The following is a 14,620-nucleotide window of genomic DNA, read 5'->3' on the forward strand; positions in this document are numbered from 1 at the left end:
AGTCAAAATACATGGACAGTAATTAATTATTGTTACAATACCTAAGCAATAAGAGCCAATGTATTGTGCAATGAATCATCATAAAACTGCCATTGAACGCCTGGTTTCTGAAATTTTTACGTTAGCAAAACTAACTGTCAGTTTTTTATCTTAACAGAATCATATCTGTAGCTCAGTTATGTAGGCAATATATAGAAAACTAACTGGAGATATTGTTCAGAAAGTGTGGTATTCAAAAGGCATCATTTACCTGAACTTTTTTACTGACCAATCAGCAGTTTATCGCTATTAAAGAGAACTACCAATGCTCCAGATAAAGAATGTCAAAATTCAGTTTCATTCCTTCCAACTCATTTTTCATCCTCGTACTGCTTTTTTAATGATTGCAATTCACTACTAATTAAAATAACATGTTCTGTTTTGTCTATTGTTCAGAACTTATTTAAGTCCATCCAATCATTATTTGGATTTCTAAAAGACACCACTACAATGGGAATAAGTATATTGCAATATAAGGGAATTACAGAGAAAAGTATTAGATATTCCTTGTCAAAGTTTTAGAAAATTTAAAGACAGAGACGTCTAGTAGATCCATCTGGAGTACTGAAATAGCATTAAGATTGCTAATAGTACAGTGTAGGGGCTGGTATACTGCAATAGAACATCATATGTGCATAAAGCCAATTCAGCAGTTCATGCTTTCTAAACAAACACATATGTAGCACATGTATTTTATAGAAATAAATTTACTATGTTTAATACATTAAACATACATTAAACTGTGATTTTAATTTAGAATCACACCACCAGAATGGTCTGCAATGGATAAACCATTAAAAAATACAAATCATCTAAAATATATTTTCACTGGTCTGTTTGGAAAGAGTATATAGCAAAATAAATAATGTTTGTAAGCGTTGCTTCTAACGAAACAACAAAAAAATCATCCTTTTTTAAACAAAGGTAATAAAATACATAAAATGCATTGTTTCTTTAGAAGATATTGCATTTTCAGATGGGTTAATTAATTTAAAGGTTTAAATTAACTATCACCTCCAGGCTTTTTTCTTATTGGAAGGACACATTTATCAAGTATCAAGAACAAGTCAAATTTGCTTACTCCGCAAAATATAGTTCAATACATAACTATATTCTGAGTAATAAAAGAAAGCAAATTTGAAGCAGCAAAGATGCATTAAACGTCAGCATTATTCTGAAAATTTTAAATTGAAATTTTATTATTTCAAAAATTTAAATAAAATATCAAAATTGTAAACACATGTAATATTTCAGTATTCCTTATTGAAACATTTCATGATACACACTGTAAGTAGTAAAAGTCATATGTAGACTCATGGGTCGAGTGTAGCGAATGAATTTATTTTCTTAAGTAACAAAAACAATGTACAATAAAAATTAAAATAACAGAAGCTGTTCAAACAAAAGTAGAAATTTAAAAAAAAAAACAAAATATCATTATAGTTAAAAATGATTTTTACAGAACAGTAGTATGTTGATGATGCATGAAGGACCCTCAAGGTGTGAGGGGCAAGAGCTTGAGGGTCAGGGGGGTATGCATGGAGGCATACTCGGACCCTGACTAGGAGTAGTGACAGAAAGGGTAGCTCTCCTGGGGAGAGGTATCACAGCATCCAGAAGCGGAGGTTATATTGTTTCAATGAACCAGGAGGGACCAATTCTGTCTTGCATAATAATTAAGAAGGTGTTTGTTTAAATAATACGAAAATTCATATACATTTGAAACAATGTTTCACAAACTATTTCCGTGAAAGTGGTGAACTAAACTGTATCCACAATCAAAAATTATTATTACAAATACTGCACGAGGGTAACTATTTTTTTAACGCCTTTTGTTGCTGAAATAATCATCAAAATAACCTGAAATTTGAGAGGGTAAAGACAAAAGTGTATTTTTAAAAATGTGTAAGCAACATATTTTATAACAACGTTTTGTCAAAAGTTTTTTAGAGCTCAGAAAATCTTTACAAAAAGAACTAGAATCCAGTTTTAACAAAAAACCACCTTTCTCATTATTAGTTACTAAGTTTTGACAACTCAAACTCTTTCCTTATTATCTAAGAATGGTTAGACCATTTTTATGAATTACTTGTATCGCACATCAAACTTATAATCTTTTTTTGATGTGATTAATATGAAATCAAAAACAGAACTTTGTTATTTAAGATTTTTCTGCGAATTTTGTTTATTCCAAATGGTCTATTCTTCAGGTGTCAAAACGTTTAATGATATACAAAACATCTCAAATGAACTCACACCTCAAATGAAGGATCTTTACAGTTTTCATCATCTAATTTACTCCTTTAAATAAATAAACTATTGTTTTTAGCATTCTTAATACTGCTTCACCATAGCTTTAGGATTTTCTAAAGTATTATACAGCAAATTGACTTATTCATCTTTACTTACCTTATTTTTCATTCAAAATATGAAATATTCTCAGTGAACAGGTTTAAATAAATACAAAGACAACTCTGTTTCACTCCTCTTTTTTGGTTTGTTTTATTAACATGAAAAGAGTTTAGTAATACTAGTAACAATTTACTGCACAAAAGATGGATAGTTTGGATTTACAAAATTTACAAATAATAATATACGGTTACAATTAATAACATATGTTTAACTGATTTTCCACAAATGTAACAAGCTTTCACTGTATAAACGAAGGATGCAGCTAACTTCAGATACTTTTTTTATTCTGTTTAGCCTCCGGGAATCACCGTCAGGTATTACTTCAGAGGATGAATGAGGATGATATGTATGATCACAAGTGAAGTGTTGTCTTGTACAGTCTCAGGTCAACCATTTCTGAAATGTGTGGTTTTGAAACCCAACCATCAAAGAGCACTGGTATCCACGATCTAGTATTAACATCCACATATAAGTAACTACCTTTACTAGGATTTGAACATTGGAACTCAACTGTGAAATCGGCTGATTTGCGAAGATGTGCTCACCACTAGGACCAACCGGTGGGTTTAACTTCAGATACTTTCTTTCTTTTTCTTTTTCCTGTTTAGCCTCCGGTAACTACCATTTAGATAATTCTTCAGAGGATGAATGAGGATGATATGTATGAGTGTAGATGAAGTGTACATTCTCAGTTCGACCATTCCTGAGATGTGTGGTTAATTGAAACCCAACCACCAAAGAACACCGGTGTCCACAATCTAGTATTCAAATCCATGTAAAAATAACTGGCTTTACTAGCACATGAACGCTGTAACTCTTGAGTTCCAAATCAGCTGATTTGGGAAGACGTGTCAACCACTAGACCAACCCGGTGGTTTAACTTCAGATATTAATTTAACCAAACTGCACAAATCATGACTTCTAGAAAGTTAAAATTAAACAATTGAAAATTGAACTATTTAATCAATTGATAATGTCAATGAAGAATGAATATTTAAAATAAGCCAAGAAAACTTTAAAACTATTAATAAGTTCATCAGGAATATCTGGATAGAGGTTTAAGGAAGTAAATTCAATAAATTCAAAATAAGTTAATTTAACAGTAAATTAATTATTTAATATAAAATATTAAGTACAAAATTATAACCAAAAATTATTTTTTATAAATAAAAATTATCTTTTATCATTAAATTATTATATATTAAAATAAAATTAAATATTATAATCATATACGACAACAGTAAAAATACATTTTTATGAGAATGATAGGGGCTATAAGAAATTTTGTGTACAAATGATGAAAAACAAATTAATGATGTAGTTTCTGAAAAAAAAGATCTAATTACCGATCAGGAATTACTACAACACCATATATAAGCATTCTGAAACATTCTTATCCATGGTGAAGTTGTAATACTCGTTCGCCATTCAGGTGGTATATATGGCCATTGCCATAACTTAGTACAACGTTCTGGATGTGGCATCAGAGCTAAATGTCTACCATCTAATGAACATACACCAGCTAGACCATCTAAATATAAAAATAATAAATAAAATAAATAAAAACTAAATAAGTTTAAAAAGTGAAAATTAAAAATCGATTTTGACACATGTCATAAAAATATCAAAATTTGGTATCTCTAGAAGAAGGCAGTTTGTGGTAAGATTGTAATAAAAAAATCTGTTATAATTATCTATTATAATATGTTTTTGGTATTGGTTATTTATTCTTATGTAGTGGAAAAAAGATCCATGAAAATAAAAAAAATAAAAATTTTTTTAATTCAAAAAATTAAGACTTAAACTTACACCGAATCAATTATATTGTCTTTAAAGTATTTTTTCTGCACTACTTTTGTGACTCTATGGGTCACTTGCACTACTATTATTCCTAGAAAGACATAAAACATTTGTCTAAAAAATATGCAGTAAATAAAAAGATTTTTTTTCAATTGTTGAGGAGAGAGAATTTTATAGCGATTTTTAAATAAAATGGTAAGATAAGCATGGACCATGTACTGAGCTTAATGTAAAGTGGGGTTATGTTTGCAAAATTTTGAGAAAACTGACCCCAAAACTTTACCAACAAACTGTTCCATTCACACAAGTCTCTGTAAAAATTTTCTCAAAATCAGTTTATACAGGCAAGTTATTAAGCTTCAAATATGACATGCCAACACACGTATATACATACATATATGTGTGTATGAACATTACCCTCCCCTCCCACCTTCTTTATGTTTTGGGGTCCCTAGATCACGAAATGTCAAGAAATGCAAAATACCCATACACCATTTTTTGATTGATTACAATCATAATTTCCTTCTTGTAGCATCTAGTGTTATGATGTAGAAAGTAAAAACATAGTGCATATTGTTGATTGAAATGAAATTTTTTATTACAGTTGTCACAATCATGAATACAGTGCTATGATATATTTATTTATAGTGGTCACCATGAAAGATGGCACTTGTATTTAAACTATTGTATCTCAGTTAAAAAAAATCAGATAATAAAAATGAAGGTATTGTTGGAAACTGCAATTATTTTTGCGCTAACTGAATTGGCCAACTTGAGTTAGTCATTTATTTGAAAATTAAGGGCATGAAAAGTGGAATACTCACGAATTTTTGCACTTTTTTTTTGAGAATGTACACTTTGAATTACTATAAAAACAAAACCAATCAAAATAAAAATTTTCTACTTTTGGAGGTAGACTAAACGATTGTTTTTCAATAATTATCATTAAGATTTAGCCCAAAACTACTATTATTTAAGCGTACAGAGCATTTTTTACGAGACAACCTTACCTTTAGTTTCAATGAATATTTTAAAGATAAAAATACACCGTTGTAATCCTTGAAACAATTAGAATAAGATAACTGTATTTTGAAAATAAAGTATTTAATATTAAGCTTTTAACTGAGGTGGAAAGGTATGAAATGGTTATTCAAAAAGTACAGTCGCAACTAAGACTGTACTTTTGTCTTCTAAAAATGTCTCAAGTTTCAAGCTTTTAAGACATTTAATTTCTAAAGTTTCTTTCTTCCTGTCTTTTTGATGTTCTAAAAAAAAAGTGCAAAAAATCGTGAGTTTTATGCTTTTGCTGCCCCTAATTTTCAAATGAATGACAGTAACTAACATTGACTGAATCCATTTGGAGAAAAAGTAATTACAGTTTCCAATGATACCTTAATTTTTATTGTGAAATTTTTTTTAATTGAGATGGAATAGTTTAAACACAAGCGCCATCATTCACAGCGTTCATTATAAGAATATTGATCAGAGAACTATCCAATCTGCTTCTGTTGCAGGTACTTCCACACTGTAGTACCATGTGTAATATGATTTTATATAGTGTTCAAATGAGCTAAATAATTATAAACATATATACATTTATTTTTTTTTAGAAAAATTGTGCTTATAAAGCACATAAAGAGAATTACATTATAAACTGCAATACTATTTTCATGCTACATAACTAAGTGAAAGAATTTGTCAATTATATAAAACTTCCTCTCCGTTATCCAGTTTCCTAGGTCAAGCTATAGGTCACAGATTACTAACTTATTTTATCCATCCACCACTGCTGCTTCCATACTCTTTCCAAAACTACATCCCTACCTTTAATATCCTACTTAACTTTACATATAATCCCTTCTTTAGTCTTCTTGTTCTTCTCCAGTTTACCTTACAATTACTTCTGAATATCGTTCTTTTATTCCTTTTTCTCTTAAAATGCCTAATCAACTAAGTCTTGATTTTCTTAATCTATCCAACACACTTTCTGAATTTTATGAGATCTTCTACACTTCTCACATGATCTTATGTATCATGCTTCACACTTCTAAGTCATTTAATTTCTATAACTCAGTTTTCATTCTTCCTGTCTTTTTGTAACTCAAACCTCTGCACAGTACGTCAGATATAACATGAAATATATCTATGTAAGATTTCTTTTGTACTTCCTTACTCCATTATTAGTCCTCTTACAAATTCATAAAAATCTCTTGATTACATACTCTTATTTTTATCTATCCCTTAATTTTTCTAGCTTTTTCTGGTTAAAAACTTAAACATTTTATACATTTTCTACTTTCTATTGTTTTTAGTTAGCTTTCCTGTTTGATCTATTTCTTTTCTTCTGGTTACCAACAATATGCTGTACTTTTCTTTATTTACTTTTGTACCCCCACGCTGTAATTCTTTCATCCTAAATATCAAATGCTCTTTTTTTTCCTTAAGGCAATATAACCAGCAAAATAAGCATATTTTCCTTCCCTCCACTTCTTTACAAATGTCACCTATCATTAACATAAATAAAAGTGATAATGATATACCCTATCTTGTTATAAAAAGAGAGGGTAATAACATCAAACCATATAAAATTCCACATTTCTTTAATTTAACTCTAATGATTTTAGTACATTGCCCTCGCCATTCTTACTACATCCTTTTCTATAATTACTGTTTCTTTTCATATTAATTTTCTTAGGTGTTATTGTACTTCTACATATTCAGAAAGACCATAAACAAATTTCTTGCTACCGCCTTTTCAACGACCTGTAAAGGTCAATTTGGAGTATCTTTTCAAAAATTTTACTATTTTTTTCCCTGTAATTGTTAAGATAATTATTATTATATTTTCTGCTAAGAAGACTATGATTTCTACGTTGATTACAGTTTAATCATAAGAGTACAATAAGTTCTGACAATAGAGTTATTCTGAAATGTATCAACATATAATAAAAGAAAGAAGCTAAGAAAGGTAAACAGTACTCAACATAGAATTTTGATGCTTCTAAATCATTAACACACTTTTGGTGCTTCTGAAATAAGTGATATAACTCTTTAATATTTACAATTTCCTTTATCAATGTTTTAAAAAACAATAACATAACACTTTCACCAATTATCTGGGACAAATTTTTCTACCTTCCAATCTTTAATATAAAACTAGCTATTTATGTACATAAACTAGCTACATAACTATTTATGTACAAAACTAATAAACAATCATGGTAAACAAATAAAATAAAAAATTAAGACACAGTAAAAGTGGATTAAAAAATAAATATGATAATCTGAAAATTATCCAAAAAGTCAATGTAAAAATATATAAATATATTTTTTTTATGTGTATATTTAAAAACCACTTACCTTGACTTCCATTTGGATTCATAGGATAATCAACAGTTGGGTTACCAAAATCATCAGTATATTTTAATGGCAAACAATTATTACTGCATAAATAATCATATACTTTATCATCTTTAAATGTAAATCGCCCTAGGAAAAAAAATAAAAGATATAACACAATATAAATACATCGAGGAAAGCTCAATAATAAGCTAGGATTTTATACAGGTTTCCTTCATACTTCCTCAATATAATTAACGTAAAATTTTCACAGACTAAATGATTACATTCTCTGCAAAATTAAAAACAATGTCAAAAAATAAATAATAATTTATTTTTCTTAAAAATTGTTATAATTATTAAACGAAGTTCAAATTTAAACCTTAATTTGAATTTAGTACCAAATTTCAGAAACAAAAGCCAAAGTTGATGTGATGGGCCGAAATAAGCACTAATCTATTCTAGACATTCAACATGCAGCTGTTACAAGCTAGTTGTTTATGAGTATGAGTGAAAAAAAGAAGTACATCCAAGCATGGAATAGTATATTAATATAAAATTTCTTACAAATAAAAACGTAAAACCATCAGAAATTTGTTTAGAAAGGAAGAGTTGACAAACATAAGCAACTATAAGTGGAATAAATTTTTTTTTAAAGATATTCTACAACATATAGATAATGAACTGTATTCTAGCTATCCAAAACCATTGACATCAAAAGAAATGGTTGAGAGGATTAACACACTTAGTCAAAATTATCATTGAATTGGTGTGAAATATTGTTTCTACACTGGACAGCTGTATCAATAATCAATTTAATTACTGGAAAGTTTGCACACACTGGATTCGACGAATGCTAATAGCAACACAAGTAGAGACTGTGAGCACAATATGAAGAAAAGGATGATGAAATTTTCAGTTACTGAAGAAACTTGAGTACACTCCCAGAAATCAATAGTGACATCCTTCATCATCTCCGAAACAAAAAGAGGCAAAAATCACATTTTCAGCAGGAAAAATTATGGCTTCATACTTTGAGAAATGCAACGTGTTCTACAAATTGATTTCCCAACAGAGCAGTGCGCTATAAACCTTAAATATTCAAATTTTTGAAAGGTCCAGTAAAAATAGCCTTCCAGAACAAGTGGAAGAACATCAAAATTCCATTTATTTTTTAAAGGAGAGTGTGTGTCCTCATGTCATTTGGCAATATGATAGCTACATACTGTGGATTAAAGTGGACAATTCTGTAACATCCTTCTCTATAGACCAGACTTGTTGCACAAAACATTTTTCAATGTATTTGAAACTGTTATAATATGAATTAGCCGAGCCTGAAAATTCTGTTTGTTTATATTTGCAGTTTCATAAAATTGTTTAAATGAATGAATATCAAGTGTGCCATGATCAGATAAGTTTGTTGAAAATTATTAATAGATAAAAGTGATATCAATTCTGTTTTATGTAGAATGGAATGTATTTTTTGTTTAATAGTTTATACTGTTGTAATGCCTGGCAAGATGAATGTAAACTAACAACTTGCTGAAAATCATTAACTGGTCACTAATCAGGATACATGCGTGTGAGTGGAATGGTGCGTATCAAATTATGAGTACGAAAACATTATTTTATATTATTCATGGGCCATATGGTTAGAGTATTGTTTTTTCTGAGACACTTAGAGTATGGACTTGGATTGTGTCAGTTTATCAGTACAAATTCTACACTTTCAGGATGGCATATGGTTTGTTTTATTTTATATTTTTCTTTTTTGATTCATTATTTTATTTAAACTATTTATCTTTTATTACATTAATTATAATATATATATATATAAATAAATACTCATAAGTTCAAGGAGAAATTTGAAAAGGAAGCAGAGTACAAATAATTGGTAGAATTATGTAGAAAAGTATATGATAAAGCAGATAAAAATTCAGGCAATACATGGTCGTTTTTGAAAAGCATTTAAAAAGGTACAAGGTTTCAATTTAAAAGAGGCCCCATCACTCAACAGTTTATACTAAATGTACATTTTTTAAAAACGCATATGTTGGAGCGATATGGATAAAATAATGTGGAAGATGTTGGTTACGACTGCAGCTGGAATGGGAAGGAATGTTTATTACCTGCACATTTTGAGTATTGCCAATCGTGTCAAGCATTGGCTTTTGAACAAGGTTGCGTTATTGTTTGTTAAAAGATGGTTACTATTGAAGAATGTGTATTTGTGATGGAAACTTATTTAGAGATAAAATTTCATGTTGTTGGTTGATGACAGTTCAAGGTGAAATTTGAAAAGGAAGCACCAATGAAAAGTTTTAGTCAGAAGTTAGTTAAATTTTTTGAAACAGATTCGATGTTACACCAGAAATGTGCCTGACATAGATCAGTTTTAATGACACATGTTATTCATATCAAATGCAGATTTCCATAAGCTAACTAATGGTGATTATTGTAAAAGTGTTCACCACCGTCAACGGTTCAAGAACTTCATTACTGACATTTTAGATCAATTGTTTTTCATAGATGAAGTGTGGTTTTACCTCGAAGGGTATGTTAATAGTCTAGTCAGAAGTACTGGACTTTGAAATTCAAACCTGGAACCTCCGGATGAAAGGCTGAGACGCTACCACTCGCACCATAGAACTACTGGACCTGAGGTACTGAAAGCCCACACATTTTCTTTGAATCTCACTTACACCCACAAGAAATAGGCGTATGGTGTGGGGTTTCAAAGGAATGAATAATAGGACCCTTGTTTTTTTTTTTTAAAAATGTGGATGCTGCCATCTACCAAGAAATTATCCAACAATTCATAGCCATATTGGCAGGAAGATGAATGTGACTGCTGGTTGCACCAGGACAGCACCATTTCCCATACAGCTAGCATTGCTATAGAGACGCTACAAGATTTTTTCAAGTGGAAGAATCATTTCTAAAGGATTGTGGCCACCGAGATCCCCTGATTTGTTTAGTCCAGACTTCTTTCTGTGGAGTTACTTAAAAGAACTATTGCTTATAGGAGCAATCTACACCCCCTGCAGTAATTGAAGACAAATATTACCCATGCCATCCAGGAAATAGACAGGGTACATCTAAGAGGAGTAACCAGGAACATGGTCAAATACATTGACTAGTGCACAGAAGCGGATGGACATCATTTTCAACACCTTTTGTAAATTATATAAGCGATTGCCAATAAATTATTATTTACAGACTAAACTAAGTGATGGGGCCTCTTTCAAGTTGAACACATCTTAGAATAATCAATGTATGAAATAAGTGATTGCATTGGTAATTTTCTTTTCAACTTATTCAACTGAATTTAATAAATTAACCAAACAGCACTTTTCTCAAGTAATTTTTTTAAAATCTCCAGGATTATCTTCTGGGAATTCTTTTGGTAGGTTAATATGCTTATAACTTTCTCATTGGTTTAACCATTTCTTTGATATAGATGTTAACCTTTTGACTGTAAAAATGCCATATCTAATGCTGTTTAATTTTTACTGCTTAATAAACTCATACTATCACTTAAGATAGATATTTTTAACCACTTAAGAATTTAATTTCTTACTGCACAACTGAATCTACTGCATGAAGTTAAAACAGAGCTAATAAATATACAACACCCCAAAAATTAGTATTTTAAACCGGTTGGAATTTTTACGTTCCAAGTATTTTTAGCGCATACTTGGAACACGTAAAATATAAAATTTTTTGTCCATAACCAAACGTGCAAGCAATTTCCATTTTAAGTGCGAGTTTAGCATGTCTATTTTAAACTACGTTTTTAGGCGACAATGTATCTAAAACAATGCATTCCAAATCCGTGAGTAAGTATATGGCATTCCAAGAACACATTCTAATTATTTTATAAGTGACCAGCTAGTCATTGTGCATCTCAAGCTCAAATTTGCAAATATAAAAGTATAAATTATAGTACGACCCTGCTATAATGCAGCCATCCAGAGTCAACTGTAATACCCTCATTATTTTGAAGATAAATTTATAAGCTAGAAAAAAAAAAAGCCAATTGAGTTAATATTATAAATACAATTAAAATATTACCAAATGTTACAATTAAAAATGAGAATATTATTGGACAAAAAAATATAGCAAAATAAAAATACAGTACTGAATATACATTGTACAGTAATTAATTTTTATAGCTGGATTTCATTTTCATATAGGTTTTTTTTAATCGGTAAACTACGATGATCGTACAGTCTTTTAAGCACTTTCCGTTATAGCCTAGTTGAAAATACAGTACTACATCTGACTGTACTTAAATGATATGAATTGAAAGTACTGTAAAGTAATACACAGTACTACTTTATCCAGAAAGCTTTCTATATTAACACATAAGATATCTGATGATAAGGGAAGAGATTAAATTAACATAAATTCTGATACTTCTATTTTGTTTTGCTGTTTATATGGTACATCATTTGAATATTTTCTCAGGTAGAAGAATGAAATAAAATTTAGCCAGTCTAAAGGCATCAAAACACTGTAATGCTGTTTTAAACATAAGCATCTAATTTTGTACTAAATTTTCTTAAATGGCAACCATTTTGGTAAAGAAAATTAACATTAACATTACTCTCAATAAAAGCATCACTAAAATTATTCCAGTGAAACAACAAAAATAATCATCTTTATAAAAGACTAATACAATATTGACTTTTCAATTAATTTTTTTTTAATTAAAAATTTCTAAAATTAAAAGGAAAATAATAAAGGATACCTTCTCCATGTGCAATCCAGACACCTAATATACTGTTTGACATATCTTTTAACATTATAGAAGGTGATGGATCAATTCGTACCGTGCTAAATCTACATTCAAATCTTTCAGATGTATTTTTATCAAGAATAATATCTGGTATTGGTACTGAATCTTCATTTAATAAAACATCTGCAAAAGATAAAGAATAACAAGAATAATTAATGATGAACGAATAAAACTTATTAAAAATTGTAAATCTAAATATAGTTTAACCTGTTCCAATATTAAACTAAATAAGACCATCTAGTCAGATCCTGGTTGAAAATAATAAATTTGAAGCAAATATTTTTTAACTCTTTAATATTAAAAATCGATTTAAAAGACTTGTTTTTATTTAAATTAAAATTAATCCATCATAATTTAATGACTAAAAGTTTTCCTTCAGTAGTTCCTTTCAAGGGTTCTTGGGCACTAAAAATGCTTTTCTAAAACCTATAGTGATATTTATAGTTCTGTTGATAAAGGTGAATCAAGAGCAGCTTTATTTATCGATTTCATTAAAGACTTTGCTGTTATGAATCATAAGAAGCTTGTCAGCACATTATTTGATCAAATATAAGATTGTTTTGCTTTGTATTTATTTTATAGTACTTTAATGGTAGACTTACACAAGGAACAAGTGATCCTCTTATTGTCAAATGTGGTATGCCTCATACTGCTATTATATTCATAATATATATAAATAATCTATGTAATGCTTGTTTAGGAAGATGATTATAGCATATGCTACTTACATTACTTGTTTATCATACTCAAAATGATTCTATTGTCATGAAATTTAATATCAGGATTTGAGAAACTCCTTTGGTGGTTTACAAACAGGTTTTTAATTCTTAGTCTTCATTCTAAATAAACATTTTTCAAACTACAAAAATCCCTAATTTTAATGATGTACTTTACAGTGCTTTTTCTTGAGCTAGGAACAGTAACAGATATTCCTATATGCATATAAATTAAGTTTCTTTCATAAAATATCTATGTTTAGTTTAATATCTTTCCTTTATTTAATTAGAAAAACTTGGTTAGAGGACATCTTGAGAACCTTGTATTTGGCATTTGCTGAATCTCACTTAGCTTATGAATGTTTATTGATGAAGACTTGTTCTTCCATGGTTAAATCTTTGTTAACCTCACAGAAGCATACTATTAAAAAATAATATTATTTCAATATCTTACATCATCTTTCCTTTTGTTATAGCGGTTAGTTTATTCCCAATATACTTATCTTTATAAAGTTCTAGTTTTTTATGAACAAAGCAATAATAACAAATTTTACCTTCCTGATGGTAAATACAGAGTGGCACAAGGAAACAGGAAATTTTGAAGTAACTCACAAAACTAAAAAAAATAAATTAATAAGTTTATCGTTGAAAACAAGTAAATTACATGCCATTAAATATCCCAACACAAAAAATTTCAATTTCTAAAAACAATGACCATAAGATGATGCCCATTCGAATGTATACATTACTTGAAGTAAATGCTGATATTTTGCACAGAACTTTGAAACACTTCCATGGGAATTCATGGGACCACATAGTTTCATGATTTCAGTTCCTGTACAACTTGAATTTTGTAAGGGTGAAACTTCAAATTACTTTGAGCATTCGGTAGATGGCTGTTCGGTTTAGGTTCAACAGTGCTGTGTGTTTCCTTGCCGATCGTCATGAGCTCCTTCTAATTGAGGCCTGAATTGCTTCAATGTTTTCTGGGGTTTATTGAGTTTGTTGATCTTCTGGTGGTTTCTTTTTTAGAGCTGAACTTGTCTCCTTGAAATTCTCAACCCGTATTTGATGGTGTGCCAAGATGGAACACGACCATGGACCATGATGTCCTAAATTGTAAAGACGTCCGAGTTCCTGTTGAGCAGCAGTCACACTGTCACTATTCTTGTAAAATGCCTTCACAGCAAATGCATGCTGCATACCGACCCTCTGGTCCATCACTAAATGGCAGCTAGTTGTGCACAGAAGGATGTTACTCCCACTTTTCTACCAGTTCCTCAGGGCTACCACTACTACTTTCAAAATTTCTCGTTTCCCTGTGCCACCTGTATAATCAGATTGCTATTACATTTAATAAAGTAATTTTATAAAAATTCTACACATTTCAAGAACCACATCTTTTCAATAGATTGCCAAATAAAACAAATTAATAATAGTAATAAATTCGAATGGGAAGTATATTGATCTTGGCTGTTCCAAGTCAAGGAGGTGAAACTGTTGTTATTTTGGA

General features: G+C 29.7%; 1 protein-coding gene across 4 annotated transcripts in view; it reads right to left on the minus strand.

Annotated features, from left to right (window-relative positions):
- Positions 1 to 3,548: 3,548 nt before the first annotated feature.
- Positions 3,549 to 14,620, minus strand: part of Pfas (phosphoribosylformylglycinamidine synthase) — an 86,399-nt gene continuing 75,327 nt past the window's right edge. For all 4 annotated transcript variants that reach the window (XM_075379103.1, XM_075379102.1, XM_075379104.1 and 1 more), the window contains 3 exons: positions 12,344 to 12,514; positions 7,612 to 7,740; positions 3,549 to 3,982 (listed from right to left, as the gene is read on the minus strand). In XM_075379103.1, the coding sequence (XP_075235218.1) occupies positions 3,801 to 3,982; positions 7,612 to 7,740; positions 12,344 to 12,514 (482 nt within the window). In that variant the 3' untranslated portion in view covers positions 3,549 to 3,800. The remainder of the gene's footprint in view (positions 3,983 to 7,611; positions 7,741 to 12,343; positions 12,515 to 14,620) is intronic.

Source organism: Lycorma delicatula, chromosome 11 (assembly GCF_047948215.1).
Source record: "Lycorma delicatula isolate Av1 chromosome 11, ASM4794821v1, whole genome shotgun sequence".
Classification (NCBI taxonomy): domain Eukaryota; kingdom Metazoa; phylum Arthropoda; class Insecta; order Hemiptera; family Fulgoridae; genus Lycorma; species Lycorma delicatula.